The 17,546-nt window shown below is 35.8% G+C and overlaps 2 protein-coding genes across 2 annotated transcripts; both read left to right on the forward strand.

Moving 5' to 3' along the window:
* Positions 1 to 4,286: 4,286 nt before the first annotated feature.
* LOC103952275 lies at positions 4,287 to 7,169 on the forward strand. The gene is given in 9 exon segments (XM_009363841.3): positions 4,287 to 4,491; positions 4,613 to 4,759; positions 4,870 to 4,967; positions 5,489 to 5,561; positions 5,660 to 5,720; positions 5,803 to 5,888; positions 5,977 to 6,000; positions 6,002 to 6,067; positions 6,862 to 7,169. Coding segments are annotated over 9 exon segments (726 nt in total). The 5' UTR covers positions 4,287 to 4,383; the 3' UTR covers positions 6,925 to 7,169.
* A 2,932-nt stretch (positions 7,170 to 10,101) lies between these two features.
* Positions 10,102 to 11,009, forward strand: LOC103952274 (21 kDa protein). Its single transcript, XM_009363838.3, is given in 2 exon segments — positions 10,102 to 10,503; positions 10,506 to 11,009. Coding segments are annotated over 2 exon segments (615 nt in total). The 5' UTR covers positions 10,102 to 10,139; the 3' UTR covers positions 10,757 to 11,009.
* Positions 11,010 to 17,546: the final 6,537 nt, after the last annotated feature.

The raw sequence follows: 17,546 nt of genomic DNA on the forward strand, positions 1-17,546 counted from the left end.
TTCTTGCTCAAATAATTAAGTTACGAGCACAGTTCCTAGATTACCCCATTAACTCAATCCGACTTGATAACGCTGGTGAATTTACGTCTCAAACCTTTGATAATTACTGCATGACATTGGGCATCGATGTTGAACACCCCGTTCCTCATGTCCATACTCAAAATGGTTTAGTAGAAGCATTGATCAAGCGACTTCAGTTAATAGCTCGCACTCTGCTTATGAAAACTAAATTGCCAGTATCTGCATCGGGGCAAGCCATCTTATATGCTGCATCATTGGTTCGATTGAAACCTATAACCAACCATCAATACTCATCAGTACAACTCGTGTTTGGACATCAACCAAACATTTCATATTTACGAGTTTTTGGTTGTGCTATTTATGTACCTATTGCACCGCTGCAATGCACTAAAATGAGACTTCAGCGTAAACTGGGAATTTACGTGGGTTTTGACTCACCATCTATCATTAGATATTTGGAACCCTTGATAGGTGATATGTTTATAGCTCGTTTTGCTGATTGTCACTTTGATGAGATAGTCTTCCCGTCGTTAGAGGGAGAAAAGACTGTTCCAGAAGAACGGAAAAAGCTGACATGGGTTGTTCCCACCTTGTCTCATTCTAATCCTCGAAGCATTCAATGTGAAAATGAAGTGAAAATGATTGTTCATCTTCAAAGTATTGCTAATCAAATGCCAGATGCATTTAATGATGCAATGAAAGTGACAAAGTCACATATACCAGCTGTAAATGCACCTGCAAGAATTGATGTCCCTGTTGGACAAAATAAAGTGGCAACGAATGATTTATTTGGTGCACGCCTAAAGCGTGGTAGACATCCATATTCAAAAGATTCAGCCCCTCGAAAGGGAAAGACGAGGGCACAATTAAATCCAAATGAGATCATTCAAGAAGAAAAAATGAATGACACATCCACAATTCATGATTCTGTACTTTCAGAAAAAGAAAATGTCCTTGATGAGACACATGTACCTGAAGAAACAAAGGTACATGAAAGTAAAGAAATCTCTATAAATTATGCATGTACAAATGAATTGTAGGATCGAAATGACATAATCATTAATGATATGTTCGCATTCGCAGTAGCCACTAAAATCATATTAAGTGATGATATTGAGCCCCGCTCTGTTGATGAATGCAAACAGAGACAGGATTGGCCTAAGTGGAAAGATGCAATCCAGACAGAATTAAATTCCTTGGAAAAGCGGAATGTTTTTGGACCAGTAGTCCAAACCCCATCTGGTGTAAACCCTGTGGGTTACAAATGGGTATTCACAAGGAAACGCAATGAGAAAAATGAGATTGCAAGATATAAAGTACAACTCATTGCACAAGGCTTTTCGCAAAAACCTGGAATTGATTACGCGGAGACATACTCTCTTGTAATGGACGTAATTACGTTCCGTTACTTAATAAGTTTAGTGGTTTCAGAAAGACTTGACATGCGACTTATGGATGTCATCACCGCGTATCTATATGAAGAATTAGATACTGACATATATATGAAAGTCCCAGAAGGACTTAAGTTGCCTGAAACAAGTAACAAACCACGAGGTATACTCTCGATCAAATTAAGGTGATCATTGTATGGGCTGAAACAATCCAGACGAATGTGGTATAATTGTCTCAGTGAGTATTTGCTCAAAGAAGAGTATATCAACAATGTCATTTGCCATTGTGTGTTCATTAGGAAATCCAACTCTGGATTTGCTATAGTGGCAGTATATGTTGATGATATTAACCTATTTGGAACTCCTAAAGAGCTCAATAAAACTGTTGAATATCTGAAAAGCGAATTTGAAATAAAAGACCTTGGGAAAACAAAATATTGTCTCGGCCTGCAGATCGAGCATTGTGCTAGTGGAATTTTGGTCCACCAATCAGCTTATATTGAAAAAATTCTGAAGCGATTTGGTATGGACAAGGCTTATCCACTCAGCATGCCAATGGTCATTCGTTCTTTGAACATTATGAAAGATCCATTCCGTCCAAAAGAAAATGATGAACTGGTCCTTGGTCCAGAAGTACCATATTTGAGTGCAGTAGGTGCTTTGTTATATTTAGCACAATGTACTAGACCAAATATAGCTTTTTCAATCAACTTGTTAGCAAGGTATAGCTCTACTCCAACAATTCGTCATTGGAAAGGTGTCAAAGATGTATTGCGATACCTTCGTGGGACAACAGACATGGGTCTCTTCTACTTAAAGAACTCCACAAATGACCAAGTCCTTGTTGGATTTACAGATGCTGGTTTTCTCTCTGATCCGCATAAAACCCGCTCACAAACTGGATATGTGTTTAAGAATGGAGATACAACAATCTCATGGCGCTCAACCAAGCAAACATTAGTTGCTACATCTTCAAATCATTCAAAAATACTTGCTTTACATGAAGCAAGTCGTGAATGTTCTTGGTTAAGATCAATGATCCATCATATTTGGAATTCATGTGGTCTAACTTCGAAGACAGACAATCTAACTGTCATTCATGAAGATAATGCAGCCTGTGTTGCCCAAATGAAGGAAGGATTCATCAAGGGCGAAAAGACTAAACACATATCTCCCAAGTTTTTTAGTGCATATGAGCTTCAGAAGGCTAAAGTTATTGAAGTCAGACAAATCCGTTCTAATGAAAATCTGGTAAATTTGTTCACCAAATCTCTACCAAAATGCACGTTTCAGAAGTTAATATAAAGTATCAGATTACGTCGACTTACCAAACAACTACATTTAGAGAATGCGGAATCAGGGGGAGCATCCATGATACATGCAAGTTGTACACTTTTTCCTTCGATTAGGATTTTTCCCATCGGGTTTTTCCTATCAAGGTTTCAATGAGGCAACATAAGTATATTTAACAATATATCAACAATCTAGGAAAAGTTGTATTATTTTTCCTTCGCTATGGTTTTTTCCCACTTGGTTTTTCCAAGCAAAGTTTTAACGAGGTAACTGATGTTGATATGTGGGCATCCAAGGGGGAGTGTTGAAAATGCTGGTGGGTAGTGAATGCCCACAGTACTTTGGCAGAAGTTTTCAATTCCCATACAGATTGAAATTGACTTTGGGGATGCAAGAGATCATATTTTCAAGGGATGTTGTAAATTTTCAATGTATGATTAATGCATCAGTATTGGAGTTGCTATGTAAATAGAGCACTCCGTATGCTTTCAATACAGAGAAAAACATACAAACTGAGAGAAAGAAAGATTAATAACATCATCTATTCCTTTGTCTTTTATTTGTTATCCTCTTGTGCTATAGTTTCAGTGTGACATTTTACATCTGCCTCGCACCTATCACTAAAAAGGTTATCTCTCTAACTTTTACATATTTATAACAGTTCTGAGTGGGAGGTGAAATCAAAAAAAGGAAATTTCAATCCATTTGTTAATCTAAAATCATAAAACCCCATATTTGAACAAAACAAAACCCCCAAGATGTAAGACTCGAAAAACTTACCAGGAAACCCTAGCTTTTTTGGGTAAAAAAATCCTTCAAATCCAAACCCAAAACAAATATGCTGAAGAACCAAAACATTATGCTGGAGAACTCAACAGGAAACCAAAGGTTTCTGCAGGATTGACAATTTCTTGAAAACCAAGCTTTTCTATGTTTAAACTTTCTTCCTGATGGCAACATATCTAACATTCTTGGAAAGAAAATTCGATCACAAATTGAATAAAAAAAAAGTGAGAGAGAGAGAGAGAGACGAACCTTCATATGGAGGTTAGCGATCCGAAGCTTGAGAGAGATCGAGAAATCTGTGGAAGCAAATGGAAGAGCCCTGATTTTCTATCTTTCTTCCGTTATAGGATGAGATAAACGGAAAGAGAAGGAAGGAAGAGGAAAGTGAAAAGGGGAAGATGCTGGAACCACACAACAACCACGAAAAGAAAAATGAGAGAAGGGCAAAATCGCCAATTCACCATACAACCCCACTAAATTTGAAAAAGCATGAAGAGAATGAGGGACAAAACCGGGTGGGTAGTATTAATGAAGAGTAGTCATCGACGGGGTTTTAGTATATATAAATTTGCAAATAAAGGAGGAATGACAAAAAATGTCCCTTTATAGTTTTCCTAGTTAAGAGTGGGTTTGCAGCTGAAGTGAGACCCAAATCCCCACATCTAAGCTCCCAAACCCAAAACTCAAATTGAAGCCCAAGAATATCACTTGGGCCCGCAAAAGGGCTGCTCATTGTTGCTGTTTGCACCTTTTAGTCGGTTGAGAAAGAGTTCAGACATTGGTTGTGTTGCGCGCCCCGAACTTCTTTCTATTTACCTTTCTCTGCCACCCCAAAACGGATAACAAATACGCACAGCAAAAACCAGAGGCTGAGCAGAGCGCTTCAAAAACAATGGCTGCTCTAACTCTAAGCATTGGCATCGCCACCACCAGCTCTGTTCTACTTAAAAGGCCGACGCCGCGTCGTTCGAGGACCGCAAGAATTTCTTGCATTGGATGGGTACCCCTCAAACTCTGCTTCCCCAAAACTTCGTAGCAAATCCAAAGAATAACATTTTTCTTTTTTTTTACTCAAATTTTGAAGTGTTTTGGAATTTGATTTGTTGTTTAATCTAAGGAAGGACCCGGAGGGTGTATTGGGACCACCGCAGACGGGCCATTTGGCTCGGATAGAGTTCAAGAGGCGGTTGGAAAAAGACGCCGATGCTCGAGAAGAATTCGAACGCCAAGTCATTGAAGAGAAAGAGCGGCGTCGAACTGTTAGAGAAGTAAATTGACGATTGGGTTTTGAATTTTCCCGAACTGGGTCTTTTGTTGTAACACTTGTTAAATAATTAGTTTTTGGGTTTGATTGTTTTGTGTTTGTGTTTGTTTGAAGTCCCGGGTTGCGCCAGATACGGCGGAGGAGTTGATAGAGTACTTTCTCAACACTGAAGCTCGGGAGATTGAGTTCGAGATTTCGAGGTTGAGGCCAAGGTTGGTTATTTAAACCCATTTCTGTGTGAAGACTGATTAGAAAGCAAACAAGTAGGAATGCACGCCAATTGTTTGAGGAGATGCTTCAATGAATAAAAAGTTTGATAGCAATTGGAAACGAAGGTGGCCAAGAGCTCATATAGACGGATAGACCTCATATAACGAACTGTTAACATTGATATATCACATGAAGTTTAGGTTTTTCAATTGTATGTGATATACTTTCCAGTTAGTTGCCAACTTACAACGATTAGAAAGCCACTTCATTTGAGCAATACAGTTATCAATGTGCCTAACATTTACTTTTTATTGTTTTGTTACTTGTTTACTTTTGCACATTTGATTTTTTCCCCTAGTTAAATTAACTTAAAGTGGCACTAGTGCTTCCCATTTACTCTTTCTTGCACTCCAATTTATCTCTTCTGTACTATTTACGGTATATTATAAATATTTTTTTGAAAAGTTTCTCCACAAACTAGCCTCGTTTCCCCAATTTTTCCCCTTGCTTATGTTATATGCAGATTGGACAAGGTGTTTTTCTCACACCTACAATATGAGCTAGGTCAGCTTCGGTTTGCTGTTTCAAAAACTCAGGTTCCTGCCTGAATCTATAAATTTGGGTTAATTTCTGAAACTATACATTCAGCTTCCTCACCGAAACTATGCATTCGGTATTCTGATGGTTTTTTCAGGATATAGAAGATAGATTGATTGAGCTGGAAGCATTGCAGAAGGCCCTGCAGGAAGGGACAGGTCTGTTAAGAGTTCACGAACTTTTTTGATAAAGACTTGGTGTTCTTGCCTGCTTACTGAAGTGCTCCATTTTCTGTTACAGAAGCATATGACAAAATGCAAACCGACCTCATTAAAGCAAAGCTAAGTCTGACCAAAGTCCTGTCTTCAAAGGATGTAAAATCAACTGTATGTGCTGCCCTTTTAACTCATTGAGCGTTTAGTTTAACAATTAAGTATTTTGTATTGCTCAACTAAATAAATCTTGACAATGCAGTTACTAGAGATGGTTGAACACAACTGAGCTGAATAGATCCTTCTTGACTCTTCTTGACGAAAACATAGCAAATGCGCACAAGGGTAACCAGGTAAATCGCCTTGGGAAAGCTTCTTTCATATTGCACGAGAGAATTCATTTCATCCTTTGTTTGTATTTCTGGTTTTTTAGCAGAGAATAAACCATACCGTAGTCAACTTTAACATGCTATGCAACAGATTTTTTTATCACCAGAAAACTAAAAAGTAGATGTTGTGATTTAGGTTAAAGATATTATGAACGCAGTAAAAAATGCAAGGAAGTACGTTCTCTTAGTTGTGTACTCAACTTAAAAAGTGCAACTTAGTTCCTTCTGTCACCGCACTGCCCATTGATGAACACAAAGCTTAGTCTTGTACGATGGAAAAAAAACTGCCTGGATCTTAACCTAGTATGCAGAAATTAGAAAAAGCTCTGTTTTGTCAGACTATTTTGGGTTACTTGCTTTAGTTGGTATTTGAAGAGCACATATAGAGCCACTTAGCACTACGGTCTATTGGTATTCCTCTTCACTTGTAAGTGAGAAGTCTTAGGTTCGATCTCATGGATGACGAGTTCAAAACCAATATATTCCTTCCACCCCCTTAGTGTAAATATATCATTGTATCAGAAAAGAAAAGAGCACCTATAGATAGAATTAGATGAGTAGTAAAGCTGGAAGAGATTTTGGTTGTAGAACTTGAATCGATGGTAATTATATTTAGGTCACTTCATTTTCAGTGGATGTAATGATCTTCTTTAGATCTAAGTAAAGCAGTAACCCAACAACTTATCTTGTATACCAACTCCTTAAATTAAAGAGTTCTTCTCTGATGATCTATATCAATGTTAATTTATGACTTGCAGAAGCAAGCAGCAGAGTTCATGGAAAAGGTTCGTGGGGCTGTTCTCAAGTACATCACAGCTTAGTTCTGCGATGGCAAATATTAAGTGCTCGATTAGTCTTTAGATGGAGGTTCAGTAACACTATTGTACCACTACATGCTTTGACAGGCAATAATATATGTAGCGTGACATCCTACATCTTTCTACTATTATGAGAAAATCATAGAATTCATCTTCGTAGTCTATTGATACGCATTCTAGTAAACAATGGTTATGTAGTTGATTCATTAATTTTCTTGTTCATCAATCGAAACATTGTTCGAGAGACAGGATTCTATTTTGTCATCCAATCTATCACCGTTCACGTTTTTTATTTTCCTTGTAAATGAATATATCACTTAGCACATAGATTCATAGAAATGAGAAGCTAACAGTGTATTTCCTTGAAAGCACTTAAGAAGCAGTGATCCGAGGAAGTGGTTACTGATTTGGAAAGCACTTATTGACAAGCATAAAGTAAAATGCAGTAGAATTCAGAAACAGGAGCTTCTGCTTTTTTTACAATCACATGTATGCCAAGTAATATATCAGAGAGATGCTCAACACAAATCCAGCCACAGGAATTTTTTTTTTTTTTGCCAAAATTTAAGCGCGAAGTAGAATATGTTGTTTTCATGTGGTTATCTGGCTTATTATGGAGGGAGTAGGATTCTCTCTCCTATTCTCATCCCCTTCCCTCCTCTTCTCTCACACTTTGCTTTTTGTCTTTTTGTCCCTATAAAAAAAAATTGATATAAGATGTTGACGTGGCTGAATTGTAACCGTTCCAAGTATGAGGGGAGAGAAGGATACTCCTCCACTACGGGTACAGATCAAATGCATGCGTGCCACTATTCTGCTTGGATAGAACTAAGTGTCTCTGATTGGTGCATGTTTGTGTTGAGTTAGTGCCTATCTATCTGGGTTTGCAACGAGCTCTGGGATTACATAATTTTTCCTTACTTTCTGTGTGTGCTTTTAGATGTAGGTGGGTGGTAGGGACTTTTGTATTACTTAATCCAGTTAATTGAGATATTATGCTTAAATAGGGATATGGCAATTCTAACAGTTAAACCCGATAACCGTTGATAACTGTCCGAATGGATTGGATTTGGATATGAAAATTTGGGTATGGTACGGATATGGAGAAAAACCGTGAACCTTATTCGGTTATGGTTTTGGATATGGTTATAGGGGTCTCCAATCCATATCTATTCCCGAATCCGACCCAAATATATGTATATATATATATATATTGGATATGGTTATAGGGGTCTCCAATCCGTATCCATTCCCGAATCCGACCCAAATATATGTATATAAATATATATATATATATATTTGATATATAATATAATTTTATTCAATTTACCGAACTCTCCCTATACTAATTCATTATGCATGCATCAAACCCTATACTATCTTTATTATGTACCAAACATCATGCATGGGGCATACCAACAACCTCCTCAATTCAATACTTTTATTGTTATACTCAACCAAATTAATTCATTGAATCATTTTATATATCAATTATCAAATGTTACAAGTTTATCAGATTCATCTCTCTTCAAGAGTCTTACTGTCAAGAAATTGATGCATGTTATCATGAACAACTTCAAATATATTGTTATGTTTTTTGTAATTGGATGTTGCTATTTAATGATGGAATTAGTATCTACTAAAATTTATAATGCGTCAATTGGATGAATATAATTTTTCTTTTTTTTTACGATGATGGATATAACCGATAACTGATTGAAAATTCGTTACCCGATGAATATGGTTATGGATAATCCTTGATGGTTAATTTGCGGTTATGAATATTGTTAATTTTCGTGATTATGGGAATAGATATAACATTTCTGCCCTCCAAACCCAACCGTTGCTATCTCTATGCTTGAAGCCTTTAAAGTATAGTTGTTCAAGCCCATTTTGCCCTTCAGGAGCGGGATTATGTGATCCAGTCGATCCACTAGTCGCCTAGAAGTATCCAATCCCGCTTTTGAATAACTATTAGTACTCTTAAATTAGTTATTGAAGTATTTGGTTTTTGGGTGGAATATTACACAAGGTAGGCCAATGAACAGTAACTCAACACTAGACTGACTAATGTTTTTGGCCGAATCTTACTTTGATTCTGCTTTTGCCCCAAACTATAAAAATCAATGCAATAAAGTAGATAACTAGGTGCTTTGGGATTAATTAAAATGGTTAGGCTTACATTAACTCCACACAGTAGATGATAAGATGTAGATTTATTTTCTCTAAAAAAAGGATTAGCTAGTAGGTTCGTCACCGAGTTCATCATTTGGAGATTGCGAAGACTCACATAAATATTTCAGCCTTTTATGATCATTATCGTGTAATTCACCAACTTCAGGAATCGAATTCAGGGATTTGGATCTTATTTGGATCCTCATTGTGAGGATCGTAGAAATCTTTACATCTATCTGTTTATCGTGTGTGGTCAAAAATTATTTTAAATTTGTTATTTAAAATTACATAAACAATATCTAACGAAAATTGACTGCATAAAGAGAATTCGAAGAAGATCTTCATCCTGAATTCAGGATAAGATATAGATTTAGAACAAAAGAAAACTGGTGATCTTTAAAATCCGTGCAACCAAAGAAAGTTGAAAAAATGTAAACAACAATAAAGAGACTAAATAGGTAATAAAAAAAAAAAAACGGAAAGTAGTAGAAGAAGATAAAGGAAAAGTAGGCATGTGACCGCTTTATTTTTCTTTTGTTACTTTAACTTAATTTAAACTCCGAGATGGAAGATTTGAATTTAAAAAAAAAAAAAAAAATACATGTGTTCTAATCAATGTAGATTTAGGAGAGATTCTCGGCAGGAGAAGCATATTCATTCTAGCCAAATATTTTACTACGAACTATTCTAAATTATGTGACAAAAGATTTAAACTTGAATGTACAAGAGAAGCATATCTATTCTAGCCAATGTGATTACGTCCATTTCTGCGTTTGCTTGTGGTGTTTTTATTTAAGGGAACTTTAACGAAAAACTCCCGGCACTGTTCACTTTAACGAAAAACCACATTTTAACACTAAAAAGTCAATCCTGATACTATTCACTTGACCTTTTATTTTATCTTTATTGTTAAAACTCAAAATTCCCAAACTATTTTCATTAGTTTTTTTTTTTATATTTAATCTCCAACAAAGTAAAAAGCCTTGTGAGTTCTCTCTATATTAACTCTCACAATCATCCAAATCCTACCCATCCCTACAGACATGGCAAGACTCGGAGATATATTCCTTTCCTTTCTAGTCCTTTTCTTCAATGTTTGTTCCATTGGCACGGCATACTTTGCCGGCCCCGCCGTTGCCAGACACTCAAGCTCCACAGATTTCATCAAAGCATCATGCAGAACCACCCAGTACCCTGCCCTCTGTGTCCAAAGCCTTGCAGCCTACGCAAGTGCAATAAGGCAAAGTGAAAGGCAACTAGCTGAAACTGCCTTGACAGTAAGCCTAGCCCGGGTGCGGTCAGCCGCGTCTTTTGTGACAAAGCTGACTAGGGTTAGGGGGATCAAGCCTAGGGAGTGCAGAGCTGTGAAGGACTGCATAGAAAACATGGGGGATAGCGTAGACCGGCTCGCCAATCGGTCCGGGAACTAGGGCATATGGGGAGAGCGTTTGGGCAGGACTTCATGTGGCACATGAGCAATGTGGAGACATGGGTTAGTGCTGCACTCACTGACGAAGGAACTTGCCTTGATGGATTTTCTGGTCGTTTTATGGATGGGAATATAAAGAATGCTATAAGGAGAAGAGTCAATAATGTTGCTCACGTCACTAGCAATGCATTAGCACTTGTTAATCGCTTTGCTGCAAAACACAAGAACTGATTTTCACAACACTTGTTTTCTCTTTGCACGTCCTGTTTATTTCTAGCGTTTGGATTGAATAAATCAAACGGGAATCAAGAGACTGAAACAATAGAGATGTGGAGAAGGAGAAAAGGGGTGTGTGAAAATCGTTTCCCGTAAAGGTTATGTGTAAATGTTAAATGGAAGAACATCTACCTTGTGTAATATATGGGATATGTTTGGTTTGTTTTTCTTTTTCTGTTGGTTAATTATAATCAGTCATTAGTGAGAATTTTGTTGAGCTCAAAATGCAAGAACATATCCCATCCAGATTGCCCTTTTGGTTATATATACAATTAGTGAAACTAAAAGAAGCAAGATGATTAAAGTGGTCTAATCTACTTGATTAGCATTTTCCAATTGCCATGTTCTTGTAAGTTTGGCAGAATTGAATCAAGTGACCACTAAGAATTTTGAAACTTGAATCTTGATACAGTTGAAAATAATCTTATTGGATCTAAACCTTCAAGAAAATTCTTATTAGGGTTGATGACATATTTACTTGCATGGAATGCTTATTGTAATTATTACGATTTCAAATTCTGTTGCTGCTACTACAAGTATTTAGAGTATTTCGCTTCTTAACTTATACAAAGTTTACTAACACATGAAATCAAAAAAATTTGCGAGTGTCATATTAAAATTCATAAACCACAATCTTAGAAAACAAGAGACGTACGAGATTGATTATAGGGCAATTGGTCGCATATCCACTTAATTAATTTTGTCGTTAATAGCAAACAAAAAGTAAAAGGAGGAGCTTTATTACAGAATATGATTGACATGTTTTAACCTTTTTATTGATATTTAAGCGTGACAAACTCACTCTGAATCCAAAACTTTATTAAAGCTGTTTTGTTCTTTTTCCTATCACTATCAGTATCAAAATCTATTAATCTTTAGATTATCTCCAGATTTTAGGTCATTGTTATCTTATCGTGTAATAGTTGTATAGATACGCCATGTTTGGTCTACATTGAGTGAGAGTACTTGTCACATCCCGGCCCGGACGGGATTATTTTTCGGGTCTGACTCTTCCGTAGCACGATATTGTCCGTTTTGAGCCCCCAGCACACCCTCACGGTTTTGTTTCTGGGAACTCACACGAGAACCTCCCAATGGGTCACCCATCATGGGAGTGACCTCGCGCGCTACTCGCTTAATTTCGGAGTTCCAACGAAACCCGAAGCCAGTGAGCTCCCAAAAGGCCTCGTGCTAGGTAGATATGGGAATATACATATAAGGATCACTCCCCTGGGCGATGTGGAATGTCACAATCCACCCCCCTTAGGGGCCCGACGTCCTTGTCGGCACACCACGACCAAGGTTAGGCTCTGATACCAAATTGTCACATCCCGGCCCGAGCAGGATCACTTCCCGGGCCCGACTCCACCGTAGCACGATATTGTCCGCTTTGGGCCCCTAGCACACCCTCACGGTTTTGTTTCTAGGAACTCACACGAGAACTTCCCAGTGGGTCACCCATCATGGGAGTGCTCTCGCGCGCTACTTGCTTAACTTCAGAGTTCCAATGGAACCCAAAGCCAGTGAGCTCCCAAAAGACCTCGTGCTAGGTAGAGATGAGAATATACATATAAGGATCACTTCCCTGAACGATGTGGAATGTCACAGTACTCATGCTTTTGTTGCTGCATTGCTGCTTGTATATAAAGGAACAATGATGGAGACATTTTCTTTCGAGTGATACCACATTATAACTATCTAATAAATTGATAATATCAGTCAAATATTTGACAATTATTTGTTGTGCTATTGAGATAATATACTGGTTGTTCTCCTCCGCTGAATGAGAGGAAAAAAAAAATAAATTAAATAAATAAAAACAATATGTTAGCGATGTGGTGAACAGTAGAGAATTAGGTTGGGAAGAAACGTGATACACACATCTTCCCACAATTTTTTTACAAACTCTGAAGTATAAAAGCATTTCGCTCATTCAAATGATCATGATTAAGTTCATAACGTGATTTGCATGTTAATTGGGTTAGAATTTTCTTTCTATAATTTTCTGGAATCATCTCTTAAGTTTTATTATCAAAATGTACAGATCTGGGAATATGTAGCTCCTCTGTTCGCTTTCTTGCTTTAAACTTTGATTATATTGGTATTGATTATTCTCGTAGTTCTTATTTATCAAAAAAAAAAAAAAAAAGTACACATATGAATTTCAATGATACGTGATGGATCATACATGTATGTTGTAATAAATAAGAATGACATGATCAGATGTTTAGTCTCGTAAGTTTGTGTTATTGACCGTCAGCATGTTTAGTTTATATATAAAAACTTACGAGAAGTCAACTAGGCACAAAAACGTCCCTTAAGCTTAGTGTATTTTGTGAAGAAACTGAGACGATAAGCTAACAAAAACTATACACGAAAGCTCATCGAGGGCTCACGGGTGCACGGATGCATGGATGCATGGAGTGGCAGGGACAGCTTGGCGCGATTTGCGGGCTAAGAAATATTAAAAAGATGGTTAAAGAAAACGGAAGAGATCTCCTCCAGATCTCTTCCATCAAAACCCATCAATTAATTAATCAGTGTTTTTGAAATTTGAACAAACGGTTATAAACATGAGGATCCTTTAAAAGTAATAATAATTTTAGTTATTTGATCAAATGTTAAGAGCCCGAATTAATTAATTGGTGCACTTTAGTAGAAGAGATCCGGAAGGATCTCTTCCCAAGGAAAATGTCGATTTCAATGTGATAATATTATTTAAATTTGCAGACGACCAAATCTGGTGTAAATTGATTTTACACGTCACGAATGCAATGTCAAAAGAGAATGAGGATCCTTTTCGGATTCTCTTTGTGAGGATCCGTTCATCGTATATCGTGCGGCTAGAAATTATTATCAATTTTTTATTTAAAGTTAAATATAAACTATACATAACAAAAACTGACCGTACGATGTACGATGAACAGATGTAATTGGAGAATCCTAAGATCCTCACAAAGAGAATTCAGAAAGGATGCTCATTCATTAAAAGAGATGAAGCAGATATCAATATAAAAGTTTGGGTTCCTTGTTTCAATGGTACTAAGTTTATACTTAAAACGTTGTAACATTTATGCGATCTCTCATTACATTCCAACTAAGCTGTTAAACTAATAAAAAGAGTTTTATACTCAAGAAATCAACCAAGTTATTGAGCTAAGATGGGGAATTTAATCTAATAATATTCTTTTTATTTATAAATGAGAGGTCTTAAGTTCGATCATTGTTAAAGAAAATTTTGAACTATATTATTGATAGCCTATTATGAGACTTAGCTTACTCTTCCACCCCATAATATAGATAATATCATTTGTTTAAAAAAAAAAAAAAAAAAAGGTTCATGAGAGCAATCTTAACAAAAATATGAGAGCAATTTGTATAAAACGGCTTGACTGGCACGCAGTGATGGGCAAAATACTCATGGGTTTGGGTAACCGCGGTTACCCCCCAATTAAAGTTCATGGTTATAGTTATGGATAACCGTTTAGACGAACAAAGGGTTATGGGTATAACCATTTATCCGTGAAATTTAAATGAACGGTTATGGGTATTACCCGTAATTATAACAAGTATCCATCGGTTATGGGTATTACCCGCGGTTATAATCGGTATCCAATTACCCATTTAATTTAATATATGTAAATTTAAAAAAAATTAAAATTAAAAACCGTAAATGAAAAGTCAAATTAGAATTAACGTCAATTTTTTGCTGCCATGAAGTTGGAATTGAAAGAACCTGAGATGAATTTTTGTTGGTTTTGATTATTTGGAGGAGAAAATGTCGATGCCAAAAAGTGCTTGTGGAATATTTGAAAAATGTGGAAGATTGTGAACCAATTGATATTCTGTACTTTTGGAATCTTGTTATGTTCAAGCTAAGAAAGAAGCTATTAGTTCCTTTAACATTACCATAAAGTTACAACTGGCAAAGTTAATTGACGTTATTTTGCAGCTTTGAATCATTTCGTATTCAAAATAATGATTATTTTTTATTTTTAGAAGCTTTACTTTGTAATCATATGGATTATAATTAAAGATTTGCTTGGGTGTAGCAGAAAAATATCATTCGTAAACTATTATTTCAATTATTGGAATTGTATGATGACTTAAATGATTACAATAGGGAAATGCATGCTAAAATGTAACTATAATGATGTTTAATTGTCAGAAAAACGAAAATTATGACAAATTTTTCTTTTGTAATTTTCAAGTTGTTAAAAAAAAACATGTAGATGGGTGAAAAAATGGGTAAATGGGTAAAAAAAAGACAAACAGGTTCAAAAACAGGTAAACGGGTAAATGATTATGGTTAAATGGGTAAACGGTTATGGGTATGGTTAACCGTTTATAAACGGTTATGGGTATGGGTATAACCGTTTATGCAATTACCCAACGGGTAAACGGTTACACGGGTATGAACATAAACTGTTATGGGTAAATAACCACGGTTACCCGTCCGCCATAACCATTGTCCATCCCTACCGGCACATAACATTTTTGTTTAATAATAAAATATTGTGTAATAAAAATTTATACATACATTATATTTTTAGTTCAAAATACTAAGGCAACAATTATGGTTTCATATGAGTTTCTTCTTGAAATTCAAGCATGGTGGGAGCCTAGAAGGCACTTAATCTCCCCTTTGCTTCTCTCCTTTCACACTTCTCTTTTTGTCTTTTCTCTTTGTAAAAAATTCAAAAGAAGATACTAACGTTGTTAAACGGTAATCGTTTAAATAAGAAGACAGAAAAAAAAAAAATAGATTAGATCAAGAAAAGATCCCACTTCCTATTAACATGCAGAACTTGGGAATTAATAGAGAACTCTAACGAAAAACTTCCGGTACTATTTACTTTAACGAAAAACCATATTTTTACACTAAAAAGTCAATCATAGTACTATTCACTTAACCCCTTATTTTGTTATTTTCATTAAAACTCAAAGTTTTCAAATTTTTTTCATTAGTTTTTCTTAATTTTTTTTAGGGGATAAAGACATTCCCAGTCCCCATAAAAGTGATTTGTGTGAGCTGCAAGAAAAAGCGGGGAGCAACAATATGCCATGGATGTCACGTGGACATAGTTTCATTCTGTCTTGGATTTCTATGATTTCATCCGCCTATATTTGAAGTTTAATTGTTTATACAGTGAGAGAAAAAAAAAAGTGTTAATGCAACATATGTAATTATATGAGGAAGTAAATTAAATTAAATTTTAGTGGCAACTTTTAAAAGATTTAGGTGAAAAGTTTTAGAGAGGTAAAATTTTTCTTCATGTATGTAATGTTTTGTCAGATTAAGACGTTTATATATAGAGGTATGTTTGTAACCTTATTATAGCACACAAGATCAAGAGTGAAAAATAATAATACCAATATCCCTCACTCTCTTTACCTGCATCATTTTTATGATACGGTTACAAAAATAAACAATGTAATACATTACGCCCGTTCTACTTCTATCTCTAGCAAATGTTATTTCTCTCTTTCACTTTTTTCTATTTATAACATGCATGTCCTTTTTTTTCTTTATTGCTTGACTACTCATTTAGAAAACGAGAGAAAAAAATAATAATAAAAAGAGAAAAAAAATTTAATAAAAAGACAATTTAGCAAAACTGATTGATGAAACTATGAGTATTTTATCGATATATGTGTGGAGCAAAAAATAATTAAGAAAAATATGGAGACGACACGTAGATTCTAGAGTGAAAAGGACAAAATTACCCTCAAGGAACACCAGAACTCCTATACGCGAGCAGTGGAAAATCATCCCTCAATCAAGTCAAAAGTACTCAAAATAGGTATTTATTCAAAATCTATTTCATCCATCCTCATCAAATCTTCTCCGTAAGGTAACCCTCAAAACATTCATTTCAAATTATATTAATTAGCTAATTAATTGATTTATTACCTAATTAATCTATTAATGGGCTAATTAACTACAAATTACACCCAAAAATGCCACAAAGGGCTGGTCACCATCTCTCCAAAGGAAGCCGACCACACCCCTATATAAACATCTCATTCTCTCCAAAACTCAAGTTCTACACTCTTGCAAAATTCTCTAAATTCTCTAAACACTTTTTCCTCAAAATTCTAACTTTGGTATCGGAGGTTCTTCGGCCAAAGCCCCACGTTCATCGTGGGTGCATGAGGCTCTTGGCCTTGACCTAATATGTTGTTTGTTTTATAGATGCAATTTTATCCAAGAATAAGAAGGCAGAAATCTGCATCTACAATATGATTGACATGTCTTCAATTTAAATATTGGTATTTGATTTTCTCTAATATAATAAGAAACACGTGACTAGTGAACATAGAGTTGCGGAGAAGCTGGGACAAAAGTTGGGATTGTGACAACAGATTAAAACAAAAAATGTGGGGATGGGGTGGTGGGAGGAAGCTATCAGACCATCATGTAGCTCACCTTGATTTTTATACCAACTTGTTTCTACAGTATGCATCCAAAATCTTACTCGCTTCATGTTATCAAGGATATTCCAATTCATTATTTGAATCACTAACTGTTTATGGGGTTTTTCCTAGGACTCTTGAATAAGCATGTATCAAAAGATTTTTTCCACACTTATTTTATGTTTCTCCTCCTGTTATTTTGTTATTGTCTCTTAATTATTCTTTGATTATTCAGTCCAACGACTCGAATAAGAAAGATGAGAGCTAAGAAGGAAAAAAGAGTGCGGAAGTCATTTTCCTAATTATAGCTAGTTTATACTTTTAATGT

Source organism: the organism of the source record quoted next, unplaced genomic scaffold, assembly GCF_019419815.1.
Source record: "Pyrus x bretschneideri cultivar Hongxiangsu unplaced genomic scaffold, Pyrus_bretschneideri_v1 Contig14, whole genome shotgun sequence".
Lineage (NCBI taxonomy): Eukaryota > Viridiplantae > Streptophyta > Magnoliopsida > Rosales > Rosaceae > Pyrus > Pyrus x bretschneideri.